The sequence below is a fragment of the Sitophilus oryzae genome, unplaced genomic scaffold, assembly GCF_002938485.1.
Source record: "Sitophilus oryzae breed Bouriz unplaced genomic scaffold, Soryzae_2.0 scaffold_1440_pilon_pilon, whole genome shotgun sequence".
In the NCBI taxonomy this organism is placed as follows: domain Eukaryota; kingdom Metazoa; phylum Arthropoda; class Insecta; order Coleoptera; family Curculionidae; genus Sitophilus; species Sitophilus oryzae.
In genome coordinates this window covers 6,917,822-6,945,661 of record NW_022146105.1, presented here as the reverse complement: position 1 = coordinate 6,945,661, position 27,840 = coordinate 6,917,822, and the positions used below count along the sequence as shown (strand labels likewise).

The 27,840-nt window shown below is 32.5% G+C and overlaps 1 protein-coding gene across 1 annotated transcript in view; it reads left to right on the top strand.

The window, feature by feature from the left end:
- The window catches only part of LOC115876931 (fatty acid synthase-like), a 96,603-nt gene extending 77,372 nt beyond the window's left edge, over positions 1 to 19,231 (top strand). Inside the window, exons 26-31 of the mRNA XM_030892979.1 lie at positions 3,196 to 3,349; positions 5,012 to 5,216; positions 5,269 to 5,460; positions 9,465 to 9,736; positions 15,416 to 15,676; positions 18,741 to 19,231. Coding sequence (XP_030748839.1) covers positions 3,196 to 3,349; positions 5,012 to 5,216; positions 5,269 to 5,460; positions 9,465 to 9,736; positions 15,416 to 15,676; positions 18,741 to 19,154 — 1,498 coding nt within the window. The 3' untranslated portion in view covers positions 19,155 to 19,231. The remainder of the gene's footprint in view (positions 1 to 3,195; positions 3,350 to 5,011; positions 5,217 to 5,268; positions 5,461 to 9,464; positions 9,737 to 15,415; positions 15,677 to 18,740) is intronic.
- Positions 19,232 to 27,840: the final 8,609 nt, after the last annotated feature.

Here is a 27,840-nt window from a genome sequence, read left to right as displayed (position 1 = left end):
TGTTCCGAGAGAAGTATGAATTGTTTTTGTCTGATTTACGGTTTTATTTTTTTCCATTAATTTTTTTATGATTTTAAAACTATCTGTTTATCTATTTAAGAGTTATATCTTATTAAAAAAATATTTTTGTTGCCATGAAATATCAGTTAAAAATGCCTATCATTCTTTTAATTTATCTTAACAAGAGTAAATATTAATAGAGAACATTTTTTGTTAATCAATTTTATTCATAAGTTCAGATTCAAAAAAGACCATCAATCAGAATCCAGTCGAAGAGGATCAGGCCCTTAATCCTCCGCAACCAAGAATACTCAACGATCATTATCAAAACCAAACATTAATTAATTTTCATATGTCTTAATCCTATGCCTTCGGTGATAAGTGTTATTCATACAACAGAAAACAGTTTGATCAGATTTTACTTTAAATAAAAATTTAAGATTAATTCAAAATTAATACTTAAGTTTAAACAGCTTTTTATTTTATTTAATACAGATTTAAATTAGGAGACGATAGTCAAAGAAGAGGCATATAAAAAAGTTCAGTTGACTAACGATGAGAGAGACTGGAAAGATTATAAAAATAAACAGAATACTATAAAATCAGAATGATAGAAAAGCGTTCTATGAAAAATAACATCGATGGATATCTACTGCTAATTGTACGAAAAAGAAGCAAACAATAAAAAATTGGTAGGTAGTAATGAAGTCATATTCTTACAATCCCTTTTCAAAATTGACGTTCGAGTATCCAAGAAAATGTTAACACTTCTTATGCTGAAAACAATATAGATATTTCCAAGAGTATATCAATTCAAACGAGCTGATTTTGTCATAGGAATTATACCACAACGCTAAAATTAGAAAGGTTTAAATTACTCAAATTGAAAGAGCTACTTAGTGTTTATCTTGAAAAATAAATCGACATCTGAAAAAGTTTCCTGCGTAATTTTTGAAATTTGTTTGACGTAGACTATCCTCTATCGAATTTAATAGACACTCCTTTATCTACCGGATAAGTTTCAAAGAAATGAAAACTAGTCTAATAATTCCAGTTCTTGGACAGCAAGACCATACAAAGACTTTAGACCGATATATTTCTTCCTGTATATTGACAAAATATTAAAGACTCTCATATGCTACCAGGTACGTACTTTCTTTGAAACAGATAGGAGTATTTATAAAATTCAATCCGAATAAATAAGATTTAATTGTAAAAAATGTAGATTGTTCTTAGTGACAATCCAACTGAAAATTCTACCTGCGTATTTATAGGCCTAGTCTGTGTCCACCTTTTTCTTTAAGAATTTATTTATCGATTTTTGCGAACCCTGGTATGTTTACTTTAAGTTGACAAAAAACGTCTATGTTTTTGTATTGTTTAGTTTTCGGCCCTTGCCTTGAACAAATATTATCGCCACGGAGTTATTCAGGCGTAGAGAAACAAAATATTCGAACACTGAAATTACGAACAAACTTCCCTTCCTTTAAGAAATGTGATGCAATAGAGTAATAGATTACACAAACAAAGAAATGTTAAAATGACAAATTTTTGAAATTAAGAATAACCTAAAATCATATATTAATGATCTCCTAGATGCGAGACCGGAAAAGCACTTGTAGAATATACGTGCTAAAAATAATTTTGATAACAAAATTTGAAAATGCATATATGTAAAACCTGCTAATCAGTGATGGAACCAGGCTATTTAATGTACTTTCTACTAATTTGACGAACGCTCTAGTAATGCTAAATTATTTCAAAAAATTTATGAAAGTCAACAAACAACAATAATGTTCAATATAAGTAAATAATATTGTTATGCCAAGGATATTTTTAGTGAACCGATTGTTTTGACCCCACACCTGAATGTAAAATCGTTATTTTTGGGGCTTACTCAACCGGTCTCACAATGCAAATTCACCTCAAATATCCATTTAGTTGGTCATTGGCAAGCACTCTCTCATTGTACATGAAAATAACAAAACAAACATTTACTGATCTGGATAAAATTGATAGTTAAATAGTAAGACTCACCCGGGGGTACTCCGCCCCCTAGCCACTGACATCACTGACATTCTATTCAATATATCCCATTCCATATCTTCCATCTATTTCAAATATTATTCGGATCTATTGGTTAATAATCTTCAACAACTAGCTAGTGTCACCTGAAATAGTATAGGGGCTTCCCCCGGACGCAAATCTGCCGCTAAACAGATTCGCATCCCAATCGATGGGGCTAATTGGGGTCCTCACACAACGCCCCAGCGGTGTCAATCGAGAAGCAAGAAAGACCTCAAACTCTCAAGACCATCCTCGAAGGAACGACGTCACAAGAGGTTTTCTACTTCCATAGTCAAAAGACTCGCTACTTCCAAATGTCAGCTCTGTGACAAAACACAACACTACACAGCCTGCCGGCCTATCAACAACTGACTGACCTGCCGCACGCCGAGCTAGCCTCCTCTTACATCACAATTTTACCTGATCACAAATATTTACATTGCTTGCCAATGAATCATACTGTTTTCTCTAATCGACTTTCAAATAGAGTGTTTTAGCATTACCAAACAAATAAATAGAGAGGTTCCGAAAGAATGCACATTGTTTATTAGAATAGTGAATAAATAAAAGCATTATTATAACGAACTTATTTTCCAAGTTTTACATTTGTTAGTTTACCTTTGTCTACAAATTGAAAAATTTTTTGACAATAAAGGCATTTATTTATTTATTTATTTATTTATTTATTTACTATTTCCAGTGTCGTGTTATATATTAGAATATATTTCCTGCATACTAGTTCGTTGTATATTACTTTAGTTTTTGCTAAATTCATTTTGAGACCTACTTTATTGCTGGCTGTATTTAGTTCGTTAATTTGTGCTTGTAGTTCTTCAGGGCAATTTGAGGTTGTTAAGATATTCTCCATCAATTTTCAATCCTTTGTTAGTCAATCAAAACAATTTTCAATCCTATTAACTTTCTAAACGACAATACGTTTGCATGTACCTGGTTTTGCATTGTTAACTGTTAATTTTTAATTTAAAAATGATACATCATTTTTAAATTAAAAATCAGTATACCCACTACTTTTAAAATCCTATTTATTACGCGTATGAATATAATTCAAATTTTAAGAAGACATAAAACAGATACGAATATGGCAGATGAAATCATCACATATTTTAGGGACTTCGTGATGTTCTCTTCAGTTTCGTGTGGAAGAGGAAATGCTGGACAAACTAATTACGGAATGGCTAATTCGATTATGGAAAGGATCTGCGAGAAAAGAAAGACTGAAGGTTTACCGGGATTGGCTATTCAATGGGGAGCTATTGGAGAAGTAGGCCTTATAAACTAATAGAGAACCATATTACAACTATATACAGGGTGTTTCAAAACAAATGCGAAAAACTTCAGAGGGTGATTCGTTGTTCAAAATAAAGGGTAGTTTGCTTTATAAACGTTGGGTTAAAAGTCAACCATTAGGAAGATATTGCGGTACAAAGATGGCGGAAAAATAATGTTTTTATTTTTATCTTGAAAACGAAAAGAGATAGACTAATGAAATTTTACGGAAGCATTACTGTTATGAAAACACACTTTCTAGTAATTTTTTAAAATGAGTGGAAGGGGTTGAAATAAACTACCCCTATCATTCTTGTTAATGAAATTTAAAGAAAAATCTTATCAAACACATGCAAAAAAAAATAATTTTGATAGTTCAGTTTATTTAGAAACTTTTTTATCTCTTGTGTTTTTTTGATAAAACTCACCGATTTGAAATTAAAAAATAAAATGTAAAGCATTACATGTCAGGACAAAAAACATTTTTAGATAAAGAATCTAGTGGGCAGCTGTAATTTTTTTAGGAAAAAGTCTAGTCGGCCGCTGTCACTTTTTAGGATGTTTCTAATATTGTTTTATTTGACATTACCCTACTGCAATACGTTATTATCTAGATTATAATTATTATCATTATTATCACTAGATTCTTAATCTAAAAATATTTTTAGTCCTGACATGTAATGCTTTACATTTTATTTTTTAATTTCAAATCGGTGAGTTATAAAAAAAATGCAAGAGATAAAAAAGTTTCTAAACAAACTAAACTATCAAATTAATTTTTTTGCATGCTTCTAATATTGTTTTATTTGACATTACCCTACTGCAATACGTTATTATCAAGATTATTATTGTTATCATTATTATCACTAGATTTTTAATCTAAAAATATTTTTTAGTCCTGACATGTAATGCTTTACATTTTATTTTTTTAATTTCAAATCGGTGAGTTTTATAAAAAAATGCAAGAGATAAAAAAGTTTCTAAACAAACTAAACTATCCAAATTAATTTTTTTGCATGTGTTTGATAAGATTTTTCTTTAAATTTCGTTAACAAGAATGAAAGGGGTAGTTTATTTCAACCCCTTCCACTCATTTTAAAAAAGTGAAAAAATTACCAGAAAGTGTGTTTTCATAACAGTAATGCTTCCATAAAATTTCATTAGTCTATCTCTTTTCGTTTTCAAGATAAAAAATAAGAACATTATTTTTTCGCCATCTTTGTACCGCGATATCTCCCTAATGGTTGACTTTTGACCCAACGTTTATGAAGCGATCCTTTATTTTGAACAAGGAATCACCCCCTGAAGTTTTTCGCCTTTGTTTTGAAACACCCTGTATATGCTATTAGCGTTTATTTAAACAGACATGTTTCACTCACTGCTAAAAGTTAAAATAATAGTTAAACATTTTCGAACAAGAAACACATTCTTTTTCCTTTAAAACTACTACTAAAAAATGATTACTTTTTGATAAAAAAAATAAAAATGAAAAAATCGTTTATCTGGATTTTTCACCGGACTCTAAATAGATCAATCACTGTTAATAAAGTAATCTTCCTTTTAACTTTCTAAACAACAGAAGTATGAATATATTTTCTTTATGATCAATTTTTGCTTTGGCTGTAATTATTAAATTATAAATATTTATGGTAACCAGGTGGGACTAGTAGCTGATATGCAAGAAGAATCTATCGAGATGGAAATAGGGGGCACATTACAGCAAAGAATCGTCAGTTGTTTGGAAGTCATGGACCTGTTCCTGAGACAGAACGAATCTGCTGTCGTTGCCAGTACAGTAGTAGCCGAAAAAAGATCGGGTCCAATAGCTGACAATATCGTCAGTGCAGTTGCCAATATTTTAGGTAAATTTGTTCAAAATTCACGGAAAATTCAATTGATATTTTCGCTTCACAGGAATTAAAGATCTAAAAACTATTTCGTTACAAGCTACATTAGCTGAAGTTGGTATGGATTCCATGACAGCTGTAGAAATTAAACAGACATTAGAAAGAGAGTTTGAGGTATTTTTGACACCTCAGGATATCAAGTCGATGACATTCGCGCGGCTCCAAGAAATTCAAGACGAGAGGGAGTCTTTAACTTCAGGTAATAATATCATTTTGTTTATTAATCCATTTATTTACCGAAATGTGCCCGGTAACGTAAACTAACTCTTGTAAACCAATCCAAAGGTTGTGGGTTTGAATACTGCAGTCAGCAGTTTATCAGCCGACTATTTTTAATAAAGTAAAAATAATTTGGATATCTAGGTCGACTCAACCTTAATGAGTACTTGTGATTCACAATTCTGGCGTAATAATGGCGGATGAAGCGTACCTTCCTCGTATACCGAACGGCTGTAGCATGGCAATCTGTAACTTATTATTTCCAAGGCGTTAAATAATAACCGGGTCTCTGAGACACCATGTCAGCATTAATGTTACAGAATATCACTGTGAATATTTATTACAAAGGAGAACATAACCTAACATAACCTATATGACCGATTCATTTCTCCAAAAATGTCCTATTGGTATTTCGCCGCTGTAAGAAAATCTACAAAATAAAATAGTTATTTTTTGTAAACACTCCTGCGCTAATCCAATGGAGATAATTGACAGCAGTGGCTTACTAATAAAAAAATTCGCCTAATGAACAAAAAATGCTTAATGATTAATCCTTCGGAAACTATATCTCTTTCCGTCGTCGGAAGCAAAAAAAATACAAAGAACAAAGAAAAAAACTATTTAAAATATCTAAATGCAACTATTCAAAACATTTCATTTTTTTTAAACAGATACGTCTACAAAAACCGTTGACGTTCTGTTAAAATGACATTATATCAAATTAAACTTCAAAATTAACAATTACTACATCATAACAATTACTTAATTAGGTAAAACGAAAAACTTTAAACTTTCTGTATGATTATTTTTAATTTGTTTTTAATTTTTACGTATGTTATGTTTATTTATGTTATGTTTTTTAAAATCAAAGAAGCGATTGTCATAAATTACTAACATCTATAGATGCATAAGCAATACATTTATTTTTATTAAATTTAGAAGAAGAGAAAAGCGGCTTTTTATTAAAAAGCCGCTTTTATTTTTCTTTTAGAGGCTATCGCTTTTTTTTGCTTCCAACGATGGAAAGAGATATACCCACATGGCCAAAATTATTGCATATATCGTTTAAAAATATATGGAAAGGAATTTAAAGAATCTTTTTTTATACATAGCTTTGATAATCTGTAATAAACATTTTTTTGTTAAAATGGATATGGTAAAAAATGTTTATCGTTCAGACCCAATATTATTACAAATTCTTGCACATTTCGATTTGTGGTCTTTTGGGTTTCAGAAGAAATTTGACCATGGTTTTGGCCTTAAAATGCCTAGAAACATTATTTCACAGTTTAATAGAGTCAGAATAGTAACAGTCTCGACAGGGCTACCGGCAAACCAAAGCGATGTTTCGCGAATATTAAAAAAATCAGGGAGACAAACGAGGTTACAGACCAACCTGGAAGAGGTAGAAAGAGAGTTACTACTGCAGTGCAAAACCGTCAAATATCCCTAATTCCACGACGCTTCCTAGTACTGCTATTAAAACAAAGTTAGCTCGCCATGAAGGAGTAAATGTTTCAAGAAAAACCATAGCAAGAAGATTCAATGACAGAGGATTACATTTAAGGAGGCCTCTACGTGTTCCGAAGCTTAATTTACAGCACAAAATTACGCGACTACAATGGGCTGAGGAGATGAGAGCATATGGACCTAATTGAAATTTCGTCATGTTTAGTGATGAAACAAGAATAGGTCTAGTGTCAGACTCGCGACGAACTTTGGTCTGGAGAGCATCTGAAAGACGAGCACGCTTGCATGCAGCTCAACCCCGTGTCCCGTTTCAAGGGGGAAGCATTATGGTATGGGCAGGTATAATGCGGAACTCGAACTCCTCTTGTTTTTATTGATGGTACAATGACAGGTACCTCATATCTTAGAGACGTTTTAGAGCCTATTGTGCGTCCATTTCGAGGGGCAGTGGGGGATGAATTTGTTTACATGGTCGATAATTCTCCTCCCCATCGCACTTTAGTGGTTCGCGAATTTTGCGAGGAAGAGGGTATAAGAAAACTGTGGTGGCCACCGATGTCTCTAGATATGAATGTGATCCAGGATGCTTATGACATGCTAAAACGCCATATTGCCAAAAGGAATGATTCCCCCGTACCGCAAATAAATTGAAAATTGCTGTGCGCGAGACATGGGAAACCATTCCTCAACATCTTCTGGACAACTTAATTGAGAGCATGCCACGTCATCTCACAGCTTGCATTGAGGCTCGAGGAGGCAATACAGACTATTAGTTGTGAGAAATAATTAAAATAGTTTTCAATATTTTCTGTTTAAAATAAAATTTGTTTTTGTTGATTTTCACTAATTATGAAACAAAATTATAATAACAGTCTAGTTACACTTAGATTTTTATTTTTATATTAGTTAGTTATGTAGTAAGCCAATATGTCCAAAAATATAAAAATAATCATATTAGGTCCAAAATAAAATAAAAAATATCGTTATATGCAATAATTTTGACCATGTGTGTACTTTCCGAAACGTTAAGCATTTTTTTGTCCGTAGGCAAATTTGTTTATTAGTAACCCACTGCTGACAATCTCCGTTGGATTAACGCAGCAGTGTTTACGAAAAAATAACTATTTTGTTTTGTAGATTTTCTTACAGTGGCTAAATACGAGGATGGTTTGAAAAGTTTCCGACCTCAACGTGAAGATGGCAGCACCCGTAAATAAAAGCTAGTGAATTTTCATTGTTCATCTGTTGACAGTTATTCACAAAAATTTCAGTCATTTTGGATGCGCAGTTGTTATGTAACAGCCGTTTGAGTGAGTTGATGTGAGTGTTTTTGCGAAAATGGACAAAATCGAGTATCGAGCTGTCACTAAATATCTGGTTTTGAAAGGCAATACGCCTACACAAATTAAACATGAGTTGGATTCTGTGTATGGGGTCTCTGCACCATCATTTACCACAGTGAAATTTTGGGCAGCTGAATTTAAACGTGGCCGTAAGAGCTTGGGAGAATGTTCATCATTCGGGACGTCCAAAAACTGTAACTACCGACGATAATATCGCCAAAGTTCACCAAATGGTGCTAGACGACCGCCGAATTGAAGTGAGAGAGATAGCAGAGATTATGAACATATCAAAAGAACGCGTTTGTCACATATTAAATCAAGATTTAAGCATGAGAAAGCTGTCCGCGCGTTGGGTGCCGCGTTTGCTCACGTTAGACCAAAAGCGTGTTCAAATGAACATTTCCAACGTTATGTTGGCGCAGTTTAGGCACAATAAATCCGAGTTTTGGCGTCGATTTATTACTGTAGATGAAACTTGGATACACCACTACACACCAGAAACATAAATACAGTCCAAACAGTGGACGGCAAAGGGAGTACCAGCTCCAAAAAAAAAGCAAAAACTGTTATTTCGGCTGGGAAAGTGATGGCGACTGTTTTTTGAAATAGTCATGGAGTTATTTTAATGGATTATCTTCAAAAAGGAAAAACCACCACAGGAGCATACTACGCATCATTACTTGACAAGCTAAAAGCAGAACTTGCGGAAAACGGCCACATTTACAGAAAAAGAAAATCCTGTTTCATCAAGATAACGCCTCAGCGGTTGCCATGGCAAAAATCCACGAATTACGGTTTGAACTCTTTGACCATCCGCCTTACTCACCAGATCTAGCCCCTAGCGATTTCTTTTTGTTCCCTCATTTAAAAATTGCGCTCGAAGGACAGATATTTTCATCAAATGAAGAGGCAATCACCTTCGCGAACCACTATTTTGCAGAGAAAAACGCCGAGTACTATTTGGACGGGATACAGAGATGGGAGCACCGCTGGGGAAAGTGTGTAGAGTTACAAGGGGACCATGTTGAAAAATAAAAACAAATATTCAGAAAAAATGTCTTGTATCTTTGTTAGGTCAGAAACTTTTCAGACCACCCTCGTACCTATATGACTTTTTTGGAGAGAAGGAAAACATTTTGATTAAAATCTCATAATATGTGTGTATTTTTAGGCGAAAAGAAAGAGCGGGCACTGACAGGTTTTGAAATGATCATGGGTCATCTCTCCGACCAGAGCAAATCCGAAATACCTATACTCTCTCTTCAGGGTAAACAAACAAACAGATCAGTTGCCGGAAAGGTAATTCTATTTGGTGGGATAGAGGGAGTCATAGGAGGGTTACAACCGCTTTACGAACAATTAGAAGGCGACTTGTATGGTATACAATTTTGCAATAACAATCAAAAAGACACTATTGAAGACATGGCGTTAACATACCTTGAGGTAATTGTTTTTTTTTTATTTAACACGATTTTATCAAATCATCTTAGAATATGGCTTTACATTTCATTTTATCTATTAGCTCTGTAAAAAATCGTGAAACCTTTTTTACATAGAGTAACGATGAAACCATTCGCGGGTGATCTGGCAAATGCCCATATCTGCCATTTTTTTCAAAATTGAGATTATTTTAGCATAACGTTCTATGAGTCATTATGCACGTATTGACAAAAGGTAATATCTGAAAATAAGAAAATTACGGCACAATTTAAAGAAAAGAAAACCTCCTATCTGAAACCAGCTATTATACTGGTCACACAAACTCCTATCTACTTATTTTGATTAAAAAGCAAAAGCTCCTATCTATAATCAGGTGATATTAAGAAGCAATTTCTCCTGTCTTCATAACTTTGCGTTAAAAACCAGCGAGTCGTGACACGCTTCTTGTGCTTGTTGGATTTTTTAGTTATATTTTGAGCTAAAATTAAGGTAATTTACTATATATTTACTATATCGTCAGTGAAACGTGATAACCTGCTAACTTCTTTTTTTTGTGAATAAGTTTTTTTTATACCATTAGAAAGAGAAAAAAATGTTCTGTAAGTAGGGAAAGCAAATACATTTTTTCCCATTAAAGGAAATTTCGTATTTTAACTCAATAATACCTGCTAACTCCCAGTGATCTGAAATAGCCACCGAAATGCTGCTATCTCCGTAATTTCCGTTACGATCACGCTAAAACAAACACACGGATTCTTACTCGTATGTTTCTTTAGTACAGTACGTCGATCCAGGGTCGCACTAGACCAAAGGGGCCCGGGTGGCAATGGAAGGAGGGACCCGTGTGGATATTTTTGCTTATTTTTTTGCCTTACGTTGTGGCTAATTTTTCCCTATTACATACAGGGTGAGTCTTAAATAAGTGCAAATATTTTTAGGGGTAGTATATTTCGACCCAAGAAACACGATTATAAGGTTTTTGCGCAAAATTTTTTTGTTTGAAAATTTGGAATTTAAAAAAAAAAATTTGGAAATGTTTTTAATTTTTAGTTTAAAAACATACTTTGTTTGTAATATGGCAACATAGGTAGTAGATTAAATTTACAAGAAAGAAAATCCTTCATTTCCTTCTCAAAATAAAATGAAATAATTCGGTTGTTTTGGATTTATTTGAAAAATCGTTAAAAAGAAAATATTATGTTTCGAGATTTTTCCAGCCCTGAAAATATTTGCACTTATTTAAGGCTCACCCTGTATAGAAATCAGGGAACTACCCTAATGCAAGATAAACCAATCCAATGCAAATGCCATAATGCAATGCAAAAAAGCAAATATTGTTAACAAATGAACTATAAAAGGGCCCGCGGAGACTGGGGCCCCCCTAATAGTTATATATATAATAGGGCCAGTCCGACCCTGCGTCGATCTGTTCTGTAAATACTGGGTATCTGTAAAGGGTAAGGGGAAAAACGAAATTCTGTATATACGAGCAATTCATCGGCGTGCTATAAATAGTTTGATAAAATTACTTACCTGTACAAGAATTTCTATAATACCTAATCAGTTTTTTTTTTCAATGTTTTTCCACGCAAATGATACATAATTTTTATAAAAATTAAAAAAATAAATAGAAAAGTAGGTAATCAAAATTTAATAAAATCACGCACTTTTTTCCAAGCTTGTATAAAAATTGGATAAGCATGGAAGGATTCTACCATATCTTCTAAGAATTATAAGTTTAATTTTTAAATTATTTTCATATTATTTAAGTCCAAAATGCTGCTATTTCAGTTCTTTAACAATGCATTAAAAATTTATTCGTTTTTGGACTTGTATGTTTTGTTTCTAGATCGACGATATTATAAATAACATATATGGTTATGAATATCATATTTTTTAAATTTAATTGATTATTTCTAAATCTGTTCGGGTAATATATTTAATTCCATTTTCAACATTTCAAACAATAAAGGTTGCTATCTCCAGAAGTATATTTTTATTTCTTATTTCTGCAAGACGAATATCTGCTATCTCCCTATTGTGCCTGAAAAAAATGACGTAACACGAAATATTGAGTTTTATTGTTCCCCAGCAAATAAAATTCTTACCTCTTTATCATATTAACGCATGAAAATTCTTCCTACATGTGTACATATTTTTTTGTACCGTTTTTTGCTCTCCTGTAAAATTAGGAATAATGGAGTTTATCACATTTCACCGACGATATAGTATATTATACTATAAAACTATGAAAGCAAATTATCCTATCTTACTTTTACCACAAGCAAAACGTCCTATCCTGAATAATCCTAAAATACAAATAATCCTATGTGCCATTTTATCAAAAGCAAAAAATCCTATCTGATTTAATTAACAAGTTTACAGTTTAATTGCTTCCAAATAAATAGTATTTAATAGAAAACACACATTATAATGTATTTTCAATAGTCCAGCCTTCTAAGTCGTTCCGTTTTTGAAAATATCGTTTTTATTGCCTCCTGTAAAGTTATTGTGTCAGTAGATAGGAACATTTGCCAGATCACCCACTATATACGAAAATTATCGGTAACTCTGAAAAGGTAGGTATAATGGAAAGACAAAGGAAAAAGTATATCAATAAAACTTTACTGGAAAAGATCGTGAACTGCACAAGCAATTATTTTCTGAACCTCTTTCTAAAATTCACATTAATCTCATCGTAATTCAAGTTATGGTATAATATACCAAGTGAGTCTCAAAAGTAGCTCACCCCTATAACTTTTTTATTTTGTCAGATAAAAAACGAGATTTTGTATGTTAGTATGTGACATAAATTAAGATTGATTGACGTATTTAATTGTTTTTGGTCACTTCCTGTTTCACCGGAAATGACTGCAACTTTTGATTTTTAAATTGCACCATCGGTATTTTTTTACTTTATCGATAGAAAATAATTCCCAAGTAGCAAAAAGAAATTCTAAAAGGATTGAATTATTTTATAACAGTCGAATAGCGTTGTCTTAAGGACTGTTTGATTTTATTAAGCGTTTGGTTTCGACCATTCTGTTTTTTAATAAAAGTTGTCATATTAAACTATTTTCTAGTAGTTTTTACAACGTATCCTATAACGCATTAAACGATAATTTCTTTTAGTATGATATAACACTTAATAAGACAATGCTATATGATAACAAACATATTATTTTATTAGACTCTTATACCCACCATGTAAGAGTTCTATAATATTCATATAACTAGTAGTCACAAGATCATATAATAGTTACTTAAACTTGTCTTATTAAAGTTGTATTACGTTGTATGATAGAACGTTTTATTGCGTTAAACTACGGTGCTGTATACAACACAGTTATATAGCCTTATATGATAAAATTGTGATTAACAAAATAAATTCGCTGTAATATCTGCATTATAAAACTGGTAATGTACAATATAACCTCATTTTAAATTAAATGGTATACCTAGTTATTTATTTTGTTATTGTTGTTGTTGCAAAAGTAATATCTACGTACGAGTATAATCAATCACAGCTATTATGAATTCTGGACAAAGATGGAAAAAAGTTAACAAACGCAGTGGTAGTTATAAAGAGCATGTAAGAAAAAACTCCTCGAAAGTACGGCAAATAATCCCCAGAATTCCCTGGGTTTTTAAAAGCCAAAATCTCTCGGGTTGTCTGGCTTCTTCAAAGCATTGTTGCCACGTTGGTGTAAAAGTTTTACTATAGTAATGTTTGTATTGTTTTATTGTTGTTTTTCCAAGTCCTTAGGTTGCCGCTCACTCGTCGGGCACGCATGAAATGCGTTGCGTGCATGAATCCATGAAAATCTGATCATTATCCTATACCGTTTTATTTTGCAACAAATACTTATTTAAGGGATTCATTTATAATAAAATGGTTGCATTATAATTCGCCATGTTTAAGGCAGAACTTTTGTATGTCCTATGGCCGCCATTATATGAAGCAAAATTAAAAACATCAAAATACATTGTAAAATGTTATTTTTGAGAACTATTTTGTGATAAGATTCCCACATAACAGTAATAAAGTGTTTAATTAAATTAAAAACAAGAATTTTTGAAAATTTTATTTTATTTTATTGTTTAAATTTATATGTAAACCTTAATCGAAATTAAAGCGCTTTAATTTTTTGTCAAATACATACCTATAATCTAGCAGTAAAATTTTCGGCGCAACAAAAATTGTCCCTACTTTTCAAACCCTATTAATGATTTTTTATATTACATATTTGTTGTACCTTCTGGCTCTACCCGCCATTTTCATTGTCGAGTAAAGTCTCCTTTTTATCAATCCACATCCTCTAGATTCATTTTACTACACGCTTAAAATATAATTTGCTCCTAATATTCTTCGGTAAAAAATAAAATACTCTTGTACCTCGCTAAATGGTCATGTGTTTTTATTGTTCTGTTTCTTAGATGTGACCACGTAATACACAATAAAACTAGTTTTATAATAGTCATATAATGCTGTGTAAAATAGTTGCATAAGAGTTGTATACCTTTTTTATAGAACTTCTATACTACTAAACGGTTGTATAAAAATGGGCCTTTTTTGGTTGTAAAACTATCATATTACAGTCATATAGCACGTTATATGAATTGAGGTATCCTATAAAAATTATCACATAGCTGTTTATACAATCTTTATAAAATAAAATTTGCTACTTGGGAACACTCTGAATAAAATTACATATCATATGTCAACTTTTGACATTTTCGCATATGGTTTATTTGAAACTATAACATGCGGTTCATTACGAAAATTTGACTCAAATATCAAGTGTGTGGTATCAAATTATTCGTAAAAAATCCATTTTCCAAATGCTAATGAGCCACCCTCGTTCCATTTGAAAATAATGAGATATGATTAAAAACACAATCTGGAAATCTTTTAACCGACCAGGACAAGACACTAAAAACATTAGACGGTCTTAGAATATATTTTTCCAAGGCTCTTTGATTATAAATTAGTGTTTTAACATAGCCATGGCATTCTAGATTGAAATTTAAAATATATTTTTTATTAAGCGAAAGTTGACATATGGTTCTACTCAGAATTTTACTTTCTATAGAATAAAGTAAAAAAATACCGAGGGTGCCATTTAAAAATCAAAAGTTGTAGTCATTTCCCGTGAAACAGGAAGTGACCAAAAACAATTGAATATGTCAATCAGACCTAATTTATGTCATATACTAACATATCAAATCTCGTTTTTTTTATCTGAAAAAATAAAAAAAGTTATAGAAGTGAGCCCCTTTTGGGACGCACCCGGTATATCCAGGTGAAGGTTGATTCCCACTATATGTTCCATCTCTGTTGCCTGTAACTTTAGCATATTGTCATTGTCAGTTATTTTATTTAATCACACAAGAGAGAAAGATTCGTATTCAATCAACAGAGGCATGAGAATGCAATAAATTTAAAACTGCGCAATTTTCTAACCAATCACAGTCTTTAAATTCAACCAATAAAATTATAATCGTATCGTTGGATATCGGACTCGTGAAAACCCGGCTTTAGGCATCAAATGTTATTGATTTTCGTCTAACTGTCAAAAGAAAGAACGTGTTTTCTTAAAGATTGTTTTGCAAAAACATTTTTCTAAATACAATTACTTAGTTGCATTGACTATATTTTCCTATTTTATTTTACTTTGGTAGACGGTCGAAGAAAAGCTATTCAAATCAGTTCCTTTCAAAATCGTCTGTTATTCATTTGGTGGGTTAGTTGCCTTGCAACTAGTACATGAACTGGAAAAGAAGGGATATCATGGTACTGTCGTGTGTATAGATGCGGCCCCAGACTATCTTCAAGCGTTATCGAAAATATTGGAAGTCGAGTCAGACGATAAAATTCAAGTAAGCCTGTTGGTACACTTAATGGCACTACGTTTACCGCTTGATGTCGTTAGCAAGAGTTGGGTAAGTACTTAGGTTTAAAATAATATACTATAATATTCATATAATATATGTATAATATAATTAAAATAAATATAACATATAATATAATATGGAACATACTTAACAGCAACTGATTAAGCTTAGTTGTTTCAAAATTGGTCCATTTTTAACACATATAATCAAAAAATACATTGAAAATAACTATTTTCCAAAACTGTGGAAATAAACAGTCATTAAACCATTACCTAAAATAAAATATTCTGATCTTCGGCCAGTTTGTTGCCAGTTTATTCAAAAATTATTGAAAAAATAGTACACAAACAACTTAATAAATACCTTGAGAGCCATAATATTATTCTTGAATGTCAGTCTGGGTTTCGAAAAGGATTTAGCACGACTAGTGTACTTTTGGGATTAGGTGATGATATATACACAACCAAACTTATATGGAATCACTCTTTATTTCTGACTAAATTTCTTGCAAGGATAAAAATCGGTATACAACTTTAAGATAAAGCTTTTTGTTGTAAATAAACATGATAAAGAATAAACGACTGCTGCGATTTATTTTCTTTTGAATTTTGTGTTCAGTAGTAAAATCACGATTGTCTGGTAATTTTCATTCAATCCAAAAAAAATAAAAAATGCCTTATGTTGGATTAACAAATGTACAGAGGGGAACAATTATTGCTCTAACCGAACAAGGAATGCTCCAGAGAGACGTAGCAGAGATAGTAGGCGTTACCCAGGGTGTTGTATCGAAAACATATGCAAGGTACTTGGAATTAGGAACACACAAGGATAGGCCCAGACAAAGTCGTCAAAGAATCACAACTGAACAACAAGACCGCCTTGTGTGCTAAATTGCTAGAATAAATCTCAATGTTTCCTATCCAGAGATACAAAGACAACTTCTGGCAGCTACAAGTGTGAACGTTTCAGTTGAAACCATAAGAAAAAGGCTTCGTGTACAAGGGTTTTACAGCAGGAGAGAGTTGCGGATCCCACAGTTATCTCGGCAAAATAAAATTGACCGGCTAAATTGATGCCTTCAACATCAAAACTGGACAACTGAGAATTGGCAAAATGTTATTTTTTTCGGATGAGACCAGAATTGGCCTAAGATCAGATAACTATCGAATTCGGGTTCTCAGAGCTCCAGGAAGACGAGCGAGACTCCAGGCTGCCAAATCTGTACCAAAATATAAAGGAGGAACTGTAATGTTCTGGGGAGGTATTATACTAGGAGCAAAAACTCCATTGTTACCACTTCAACAAATTTTAACGAGTCGGAGATATGTTGATTTGGTGCTAGAACCACTCGTTAGTCTTTAGAGAGCTGCAATTGGGGATAATTTTAACTTCATGCACGATAGTGCACCTCCCCATACCAGCAGAGTGACTAGATAATGTCTTGAAACGGAAGGTGTCATAGTTTTGGACTGGCCTGTCTATTTGCCAGATCTAAACTATATCGAATACTTGTGGGACTAGCTCAAAAGAAGGGTTAGAGCTCGTCGAAACAATCCAGGAAATCTCGCACAGCTTATTGATGCAGCATTAGCAGAATGGAAAAACATACCCCAAGAAAACGTGGATAATTTAATAAGAAGCATGCCAACGCGGATAGAAGCTTGCATAAGGGCTAGAGGTGGCAACAAGGAATATTATATTATCAATTTTCTTTTTGCTTATGCTTTTTGGCCATTAAAAATTTAAATCATAATTTCGTTTCAGAAACCAAAAAATACCATTTTGTTTATTTTGGGAAATGATTAATTTTTTTTAATTGCTATATGGATTATTTTTCATTGAAAGTCATTGGTAAGGACTGAGTTTTATTCATAAACAGAAAATTTTCATACATCTCAAAAATTATGAAAAATAATAGATGATTCCATATAAGTTTGGTTGTGTATATTTAGAGCTTTAGATGGCGGCAGAGCAACTATTCTGAGTCTTTTAGATTTCTCAAAAGAATTTGACACTATTAAAATTAATATGCATGCGCAAACCTTTAAAAAACTATTTACGACTTCGCTATAAAATTAACAGGGGACCTAATATTTGGACAGTCTAAAATTTGAATGGAATTTCCTATGTTTCCAACGACTATGACCCATAAATATAATAAAAATACAAATTCTTGATTGTACTTAACCTTTCGGAGGTCGCGCTTTATTTGTTACATGAATGGGGTCGCACGCGGACTCTGAGTCCGCATACTAAATTCAAGGGGTCTTTAGTGTTCCTAGTGGTGTAAAGACATAAAATAATATGATAATCAAAATAAAAATTATTTATTGACTTGCTTCATTACAAATAGCAAACATAAACATAAAATATATAACATAAAACACAAAAAAAAAACAAATTAATAAATATTATTCAAAAACAAAAATAATTAATAATAATGAAAAAATCAATCCGTATAACAGTGATTACAGAATATTTGAGTCTGCTCAAAATATACGAAATTGTGACACTGTACAAAGAGTAACGAGTTGGTCTGTTTTTCCGCCTATCACAATTCTGTAGTGCCGATCCTCTGGTAATACTGTTTTCAGTGCTTCAGAATCTGAAATTTACTTTTCAGTATCAGAATTTATTTTGGGTTCTTGCCTTTATATAATATCCACTTATCGTTCTTCCTTTTCATCGTCATGTTCAGTAGTTAATTCGTTATCTTCGTTCAAACAGTCTTGCATGAGCTGTTGCAATCTTTCTTACAGAGTACACCTAAAAACTAGTACTTGTTTAATAAAAAAGTCGATTATTCACTTTTTTTTATTACAATTTGCTCATTTTCAATTAACACAAATTAGTAAAATAACTTACCTTGTTCGATATTATAAAACACTCCGCATATGAGCATAAAACTATACAAACTACCCTAAACGATCTACAAACGTACACTTCTCATAAAATATGCAGAGACAGGAAGATACTATGCGGTGCAGCATCTGATGTTTCCAGATTTTCGAATTATCGGGAAAAATAGGTACCTGCGAACTGTGAGTCCGCGCGCGACCTCCGGAGGGTTAAATGACAAAACTCAGTGGTTAAATATATTGTTGTTTTTTAGATACCACTATCAAACTGCCGAAACTTTGACGAACGCTTGACACTAGCGGAAAAAATCGTAACAACTGAAAATATTCCTTTAAGCAATATGAAAGAAATTACCATCAGTTCTTACAAGAGACTGAAAGCCACAGTATCCTGGAAGCCTACTTTTAAACTTAAATCGAAAGTTGTCTTGTGCAAAGCGAAACTATCCAGTGTGGAGGTGAAAGATGAAGACTATGGACTTGGCAAAATTTCCCAATATCCCGTGTTGGTGAAGGAATTCGATGGAAATCATGTAACGGTGTTGGAAAATTCAGACTTGGCCAATGACATTAACGAAAAGTTTTGGGCGGAAAACAGTCCTATCCTGGAGAAAGAGGAACCTCTGATTATTATAGATCAACAAAAACCGAAAATATTTTCGCAATAAGAAAAATTTTGTACACAATATTTTATGGTTTTTTTTAATAAATATAGTAACGTATTAATAGTGATTTCCGTTTATATAAAACTTTTGGGCTGAGGCCACTCCTGTTCTGGGAAAAGAGGAACCTCTGATCATCAAAAATCATTATGTGTTCGCAATAAGACAACTTCTTTAGATTTTTTTTATGTTTTTTTTAATAAATATATTATTGTATTAATATTATTTTCTTATTGGTATATTTCCGTATTTCTTTTACTAAATATAAATTTCTATGCTTTCTTGTAGGATTCAAAAAAGTTTTTCGCAGATAGTGCCTCTTACGACGCCGTCATATCACTCTTGGATGTGTATAACCAAAACATAGAAGTAACATTTTAATCAAACTTGCTAGTATTAATACGGGTTGCGTCTCAAAAGTGGCTCACCCCTATAACTTTTTTAATTTTTTAATTAAATAAACGAGATTTGGTATGTTAGTATGTTACATAAATTAGGATTGATTGACGTATTCAGTTGCTTTCGGCCACTTCTTGTTTCACCGGAAATAACTACAACTTTTGATTTTTAAATGGTATCGATATTTTTTTACTTTATTCGATAGAAAATGACATTCTGAATAGAATGACATATAATATGTCAACTTTTGACATTTTCGCATATGGTTAATTTGAAATTATAACCTGCTGTTCATAACGAAAATTTGACTCGAAATACGAAGTGTGTGGTATCAAATTATTCAAAAAAAAATGCTTTTTCCAAATATGCTAATGGGCCACCCTCGTTCCATTTGAAAAAAATGAGATATCATCAAAAATACGATTTGGGCATCTTTTAACCAGCCAGGACAAGACATTAAAAAGATTAGACGATCAAATGTATTTTTCCCAGGCTCCTTGTTTAAAAATTAATGTTTTTAACACAGCCATGGCACTCTAGATTAAAATTTAAAATACGATATTTTTGTAAGCTAAAATGTCAAAAGTTGACATATGATTTGTCATTCTATTCAGAATGTCATTTTCTATCGAATAAAGTAAGAATATACCGAGGGTGCCATTTAAAAATCAAAAGTTGTAGTCATTTCCGGTGAAACAGGAAGTGACCAAAAACAATTAAACATGTCAATCAATCCTAATTTATGTCATATAACTAACAACCAACTAACAAACCAAATTTCGTTTTTTTTATCTGAAAAAATAAAAAAGTTATAGGGGGTGGGCCACTCTTGAGACGCACCCGGTATATAAAGCCATATTTTTTAATATTAAAAACTGAGAATAAAAATGTAAAATTAAATGTTAGACAAAATATGAGTAATTTCTCACGAATATAACACAATATGCAAACTAAGGCATTTGTTTTGTAAACGACAAAGTTATTAATTTCTAACCAAATACCGAAAAAACCATGGCCATTCAAAAAAATCACACGCAGTAAACGTTATTCAGTAATTCATTAACTTTTCCTGAAATATTCCGCGAAATTAAGTCGAGTTGCAAATTGTACTAATTAATTTTCCATGTTTTTTTTAACAAAAACAAAAATATTTATAATACCGTGTGGTGCATCGTAACACAGGACACAGATGATTTTATACGAAAGTTGTATTAGACTTTTTTGAAGAGGCGTTAAAGTTTTAGGTAGAATTTTGTTTCATTTGGATTAGTCATTTAAAAGTTATTTACAAAAAGCTACCTTCAAATTAATAAAATTTATAATACGGCCCAGAGAAAACTACAATTAAAATACCAGCAAAAATGTGATTGTGTCATTGTCAAATTCGATGTCACATTTTGCTTACAAAAATTTGAAGGTACTAAACAGAGTAATTTTGTACAAAATAATTATGAATTTTGTAACTTCTGAAAAAGTTACGATGGTTAACGGCATTTTGCTGGAAATAGTTTTCCCGCTGTGTTAAGGTGCCATTACACGGCGCGTGGAGCGCCGCGCCTGGACCGTCAACTGTCGCTCCACGCTCCGTGTGGGTCGGCGCGCCGATTTTCGGGCCACGGGCTTGGTATATGAGCAGTTACACGGAGTGTGGAGTCCCGCGCCAGGACCACAGCTTAAGTAAAAACCAGCTCGGACAGTGTAGCGTGCCGCTTTGATCTTTTTACGCTCGGATTTGCGATTCGAAAGAGGGGGAACACTAGAGCGGCGAGCTCTCTCGCCAAAACCAATGGCCGCGTAAGCGCCAGTCAGCCCAGAGATGTATTCAAACAAATTTTACACGTGACGTAAAAAATTATTCGACTGGTGCTAGAACATAATTTAGATACACGTTTTTTAAATTGTTGACTTTAAATAAATATGCATTCTCAAAGAAAAACATTTAAAAAACAAATTAATTAATTTATTTCTAGAAATAACAGCAAAATGAAATAGGTACATTGATTACTTATAGTTATTTGAATGTTTCTAAATTAGGAGCTTTCGGTTTTTGTTTGCTACATTTAAGTTCTTAGTAATATTCTTTAAGGTATAATAATTTCTAACTTTTGCGTATAAATTTAACAAAAAATACATTATAGGAAAATTTTGATTGATGGTTGAATTTAATTGTCTGAAATAATTTAACGAATTTACATAATATATTTTCATTTAAGAAAAGTTCTTCAAAATTGTTCTGAAAAATTTTATAAAAAAACTTTTTTAAAAACAAGTTTTTATTTAAATACACTAAAAAGAATAAAATAAACTTTTTCTTTAGAACTTTTATTATGAACTTATAACGTCATTACACAATTTTAATATTATATAAAAGCTTGTCGCGAGATTTGAGTGTACATTTGCACTCATAAAAATCTGGTACGACAACTTTATCTTGTAATTCCTGGTCTAGTGGTCTATCATAACAGAAACTTTGAGAATGAGACAGGGTAGACACAGGTTTTAGTTAATTTACTTGTTTATCGATGTAGAGAAATCTCGCGACAAGCTTTTATATATCTAATATTAAAATTGTGTAATGACGTTCTAAGTTTATAATAAAAGTTTTAAAGAAAAAGAGTTTATTTTATTCTTTTTAGTGTATTTAAATAAAAGCTTGTTTTTAAAAAAGGTTTTTTTATAAAATTTATCATCTACTTTTTAGTTATGCTTGTTTCTCAGTGCCACACACTTAAACTCAATTTTTTCTTAAATAACTTTCTATGGGTATCCTAATAATATGTATATCGATTTTCATTAAAAAAGGAGAACTTAAAAAAAACGACAGCTGTCAAATTTGACAGTTCAAATGTGAGACAAATAAAATGAAAACCGACTATGGGGTAGGGGGCATCCAATATATCGATTTTTATCAAAATCGGACAAATTTGAAATTATTTGACAGCTGTCACATTTGACAGCTCAAAATTTTTTTCTTTCATTTTAGCCCACGGCCATCATCGATTTTTATCAAAATCGGACAACTTTGAAATTTTTTTGACAACTGTCAAATTTGACAGCTCAACATTTTTTTTTCATTTTCGCCCATGGCCGTCCTATATATCAATTTTTATCAAAATCGGACAACTTTGAAATTTTTTTGACAGCTGTCAAATTTGACAGCTCAAATTTTTTTTCTTTCATTTTAGCCCATGGCCATCCTATATATCAATTTTTATGAAAATCGGTTGACTTTGAAATTTTGACATGTCATTAAACTGTCATTTTTTCAAGATGGCCGCCCATATATTTTTTTTCATATGTATATACCCACAATATACCTATACAGGTTGTTAAATTGTTCATTACTCGCGGCAAGAGTTTTATGGTTGAAATAACCTCGGCCCGCTCGTCGATAGACGACGCGACGGGACGAGTCGGCAGAAAAATCAATAATGCATACGTTCTCAATAGGCAGTGTTGCCATTCTGTTTCCCTATAAGTAACTGTCGAGTTAACAACCTGTATATATAATATATAATTTCCAAGCCCGATCCATTCATAAATAGAATTTTAAAAAATCAAAAACCTCAAAAATGCCGCCATTTTGACAGCTGTCAAAAATTCGGGTCATGCCTTGCAAAAAAATGTATTATCATCGGGACTGAACCTACATGCCAAATTTCAATCTCCTACAATAAAAGAAAGTGGTTTTAATTTAGCTTACAAGATTTGCCCCGAACAAACATACATACATACATAGATAGTTACATACAAAGCAAGTTAAATAAAAGCTTATAAAACTAGCCTCCAATGAGGAAACTAAATAAAAAAATGGTCACTTGGCATTAGCAAGCCTCCAAATAAGTAGTCTTCATCGTTTTGAAAAGCACTAAAGTGTGAATATACTTTTGAATTGAACATTAATTTTGAATTGAATTGAAAATTAAACAGACTATATTTTGAATTATTTCCATAATTATTTGTGCAACCAGCAGCCGCACATCCCGGAAAACCTTTTCCCATTCCATCAATACAAATAAATTGAAATAAAAGCACAAATACCTGGTTAAATATAAGAAAAAAAATCGAATTAAAATCTTCCGTAATACGGCCCTACGCGCCACCGGTGGAGGCTATGCATCGACTGAATGAGGCTGACTGTCGGTCGCTTAATTCAGTTAGCGCATCGTCGGAGTGGGGCGTTTTAAATTCGAGCGTGGGAAAAATTGGCGAGTGTCAAAGCTATGTTATTCTGTAAGCTGTGCCTGAACCGTGAACTGCCGCTCCACACGCCGTGTGAATGGGTCGGCGCGGAGATCGTCGGGCGGCGTGTCCTTCCCGTCGACTGGCGGTAAACTGCACACTCCAAAGCAAACGCGCAGCAAATAATTTTCGTCAGTAATTTTTTGAATTTAGTTAAATTTAAGTTGTTACATAATTTACTTAAACATCTCCATTTAATGCGAAAATGCATAATTTGACATTCGCTTAAAGAAATCTATAAATATCATATTAATTAGGTGGAAAAATTACTGAAAATACAGGGTATACCCCCAATATACTCTACCATGTTATTGTATAAAATAATTATTATTATTTATTCTAAATGTTATATAAAGAGTAAGAACACTAGATAAATTTTGCTGAGGTGACTTATGTATGTATGAGTAATAATTACTGTATTTTTGAATATTGTTTATTGCATTTATACTTCTAAAGATGCGGTTTTCACATCACTATCCTACTTTTTTATGAAACCAAAGATGCTACAAGAGTTGTCCTAGTCTTATTAGTTCCTAAAATACAGGGCGAAATTTAAATTGTTGCATTTTTCGATCCCATCGTATATTGGTTAACTTATCGAAAAGGTGAAAACTTAGTCTCGTTGAGTTTTTTTTATATAGAATCCAGTGACGTTAACTAGTTTCGCTCGTAACTCTCATTTTCGAAATCTGACTTCTATTTGTAAATGACACCCAGTGTATTATTTTTTTATTTTATTTGCCTTGTTATGGGCTTTCTGAAAATACAATATACTCTAATTATTTTCATAATTAAGGTAAAAAAATAATTATTTAACTTTTGAACATAAATACACGTAGTTTAAAAAAGTATTATTATCTTATTTAATTTAATTTAACCAGATGATTTTGCTTTCCACCCTGTTATCTAATAAACTGCACTGAAAATAAAGTTGGGGAATAAATTATTCGATTGTATTTAAACCCATTTAAACCGATAATCTATGTTAAAAAGTTATATAATGCATTTTTTGTTTTCTGCCTGCCGTCGGTCGTTCCATCGGCGCACACTGTGGTGGATGATAAGTCTAGCGGGACAAAAAGGGTTTTGTTTGTAAAAATAAGCCAAAAAAATGTGTACTGATAAGAATAAATAGTGTTCATTCCAACTGATATAAAAATGCATGAATTATTTTTTGGTCGTATACATTTTTATCAACCAAATTTGATCGTTTTCTGTTAGGTTAGGTTAGGTTACTCAGCCAGGTAGAGGTCATACGATAACAAAATATTTACATGTGCTTATAAACGTTCTATTCCAAAACCAAATTATTTTTGAGATTGCCAAAGGTATGTACTTTTATACTGTACGTATATTATTCGTTAAAATTCTTCGTGCCTTTGTTCTGCAGATATCAAACTTCCATTTTTTTTCAAAAATCGATATGTTGAATGATGTAGATCTTTTGAGTTACCAATAGTTACCAAAAAGTATTAAGCAATTTTGATGCTAGAATGTTTCTAGTTTCAATGCCCATATTTATTTTTACCGGGTGTTGCCAAATTGTTGAAAAAAAAACACAAAATTTTTAGTCTCGCACCGGTTCAACTGCCAAGAATTTTTTGAAGCCCTCAAGAATTTTTTGAAGCCCTAAAAGGCGTTTTAGAACCAACATCATCTCTTGACCATTTTGTGGGATATCGAGATGCAATTTTTAGATCCCAACTCTCTTAGTAACGAAGAAAAGAAAGGTGTTAAGACCCATCTGCGATCATTTTCCCTTGTTTTTTTAGAGTTCAAGCTTAACAGGTGGACGCCCAAAAGTTTTATTTCAATTAGCTAGTATAATAACGAAACGAAGACTCATTAAAGGGTTAATTGAAGAACATTGAAAATATGAATTACGCTTTGCAAGTATTATGAGCTTTAGGGCTAGTGGGAGTAAGGATGCTGCTGTAATCGTTGAAACCTTAATTGAAACTCCATCGAAAGACACTGAGTTTAAAAAATCAATGAATGACACCACTAGTCAGTTCGGCAATTTTTCTCAAGACAAAAACATTCAAATGATGTTGTAGTTAAATAAAGCATGACTATATGCAAAAGTCCCAAACATCGCTCCTGAGGTTTTGTCCCGCTAGAATTACCATCCGCCGCACTGTGCGGCGCGTCTAGGCGCGGCGCTTGGAGCGTGGATCGGCGCTGCACACGCCGTGTAAAGGTGTACGCGCACTGAATCGGTACCAGTCCGGCAAGAAACAGCGAAGGCGGTGACTCGACTATCGTAGATAGGTAGAGGTAGGAATCTGGCCTCTACAGGCCGAAATGTTTTAGTGGACGCGGGTGCCGTCTATATGTACGATGGTCGCAGTCGCTTTTGCTGGTCGGTCCGATCCGATGCAGTGCGCGCGGATCTTAATGGCATCTTTAGATATGTTCGCAGCTCAGCCTCCGGAAAGCTTATACCAAATAGGTCAACAAGAAGTTTGAAACTAAAGCCACTAAGGTATTAAGCACATGGAAGTGTGAAAACAAAAATAATTGAACAGGAGGAAGAAAATAACAATGACTTGAATAGTCTTCATGTTGAAGAAAAGAAAAACGGTGACTCCCGTTTATCGGGAATCTTTCGCCGAACGACTACTTCCTGTGAAGCACACTCAAAAACCGTTTTTATGGGCATATTAAATACAGAAATTTAGATGGACTGAAAACGACACCTCTGTGGAATGCTAAAGTTTCTCCCTTTAACAGTTTTGCATTGTAAGACGTGAATTCCACAATCATGAGGCCTGCGAGTGATCGAGTAATGAACAGCAAACAAGTTATACACCGCGGATACTATTCTCAGTTCAACTAATTCTCTTGTAAATAATCTTCTTCTTCTTCCGGTTTTATGATGGCTCTGCTACAAGGCAATCGCCAGCTGAAACAAAATGAAAATAAAAAATAGAAAATTGAGCATTATAATTTAATTCTATTAATATTTAAAAATATCATAATGGTTTCTATGAATTTTTCACTTGGATTTGACAAAGCTGTAAATACTGAAAGTGGAGTAGGATATTTGTAATTATTTTGTACATGATCATTCCAATTCAGAAAAAAATTAACCACATTTTTTAAACCACATAAATTCTTGTACAAAATGTGACATCGAATTTGACAATGACAAAATCACATTCTTGCTGTTATTTTAATTGTAGCTTTCTCTGGGTCGTATTCACAAAACATCCCCCTTTAGAATATTTTCTTTAATGGCCATAAGCGGGAGTAAAAGACCAACCGACCGAACAAACACTAGAGGCGCCACCGGTAATCAAATGGTGTAAAAATCATAGGTAAAAATTGCGAAAATTTAATCATCTAATTTTGACACAAGGGGTCGCGCTTAGCTTTTTTAATTTTTATTTTAATTTTAATTCAATATTCATTGTTTTCAAACTATAACTATTATTAGACTTTGTTGTATTTTGTGAATGTATAAATGTTTTCTTAGTATAAATTTGCATTATAGTAATTTAAATTATATTACACACATACTTAAGATTCAAATATTATGACATATATGTCAGTTGCCGTCTAAAATGTCATCTTGATAACAAAAAGTTTGATGAAAGTTAGTTATTGTCAAAAGTAGTTAAAATCATGTTGAAATATTAAAATTTACAAGTTATAATTACATATTTTATATTATTTCAACAACAAACACATAATAGTACAGCGTAATGTTGATATGCAGGTCCAAAACAAAAAGTGCCGTTATATTTTTCAGTTTTCGTTGTCAGCCGCGGAAGTTTCAGTGATTTTAGTGTTGTCGGATATTTTTATTTGTGAAATAGAAATATTGCGTTTGGATTGCAAAACTAAAAGTGGAAGTTTTATTACAATGTAAGTAAGCGTTTGTCCATTTTATATTTTATTTTTTTTTTCATACCTACCACAAATATACATATACAGGGTTTCTCACCGTAGCCGTTCGTTAGAAGTTTTTGAGGTTAGGAAAAACTTAGAAGTTTGAAATTTTGAGACTTAGGGTTATTTAAAATTTCCTTTCATTTAAAAATATTTT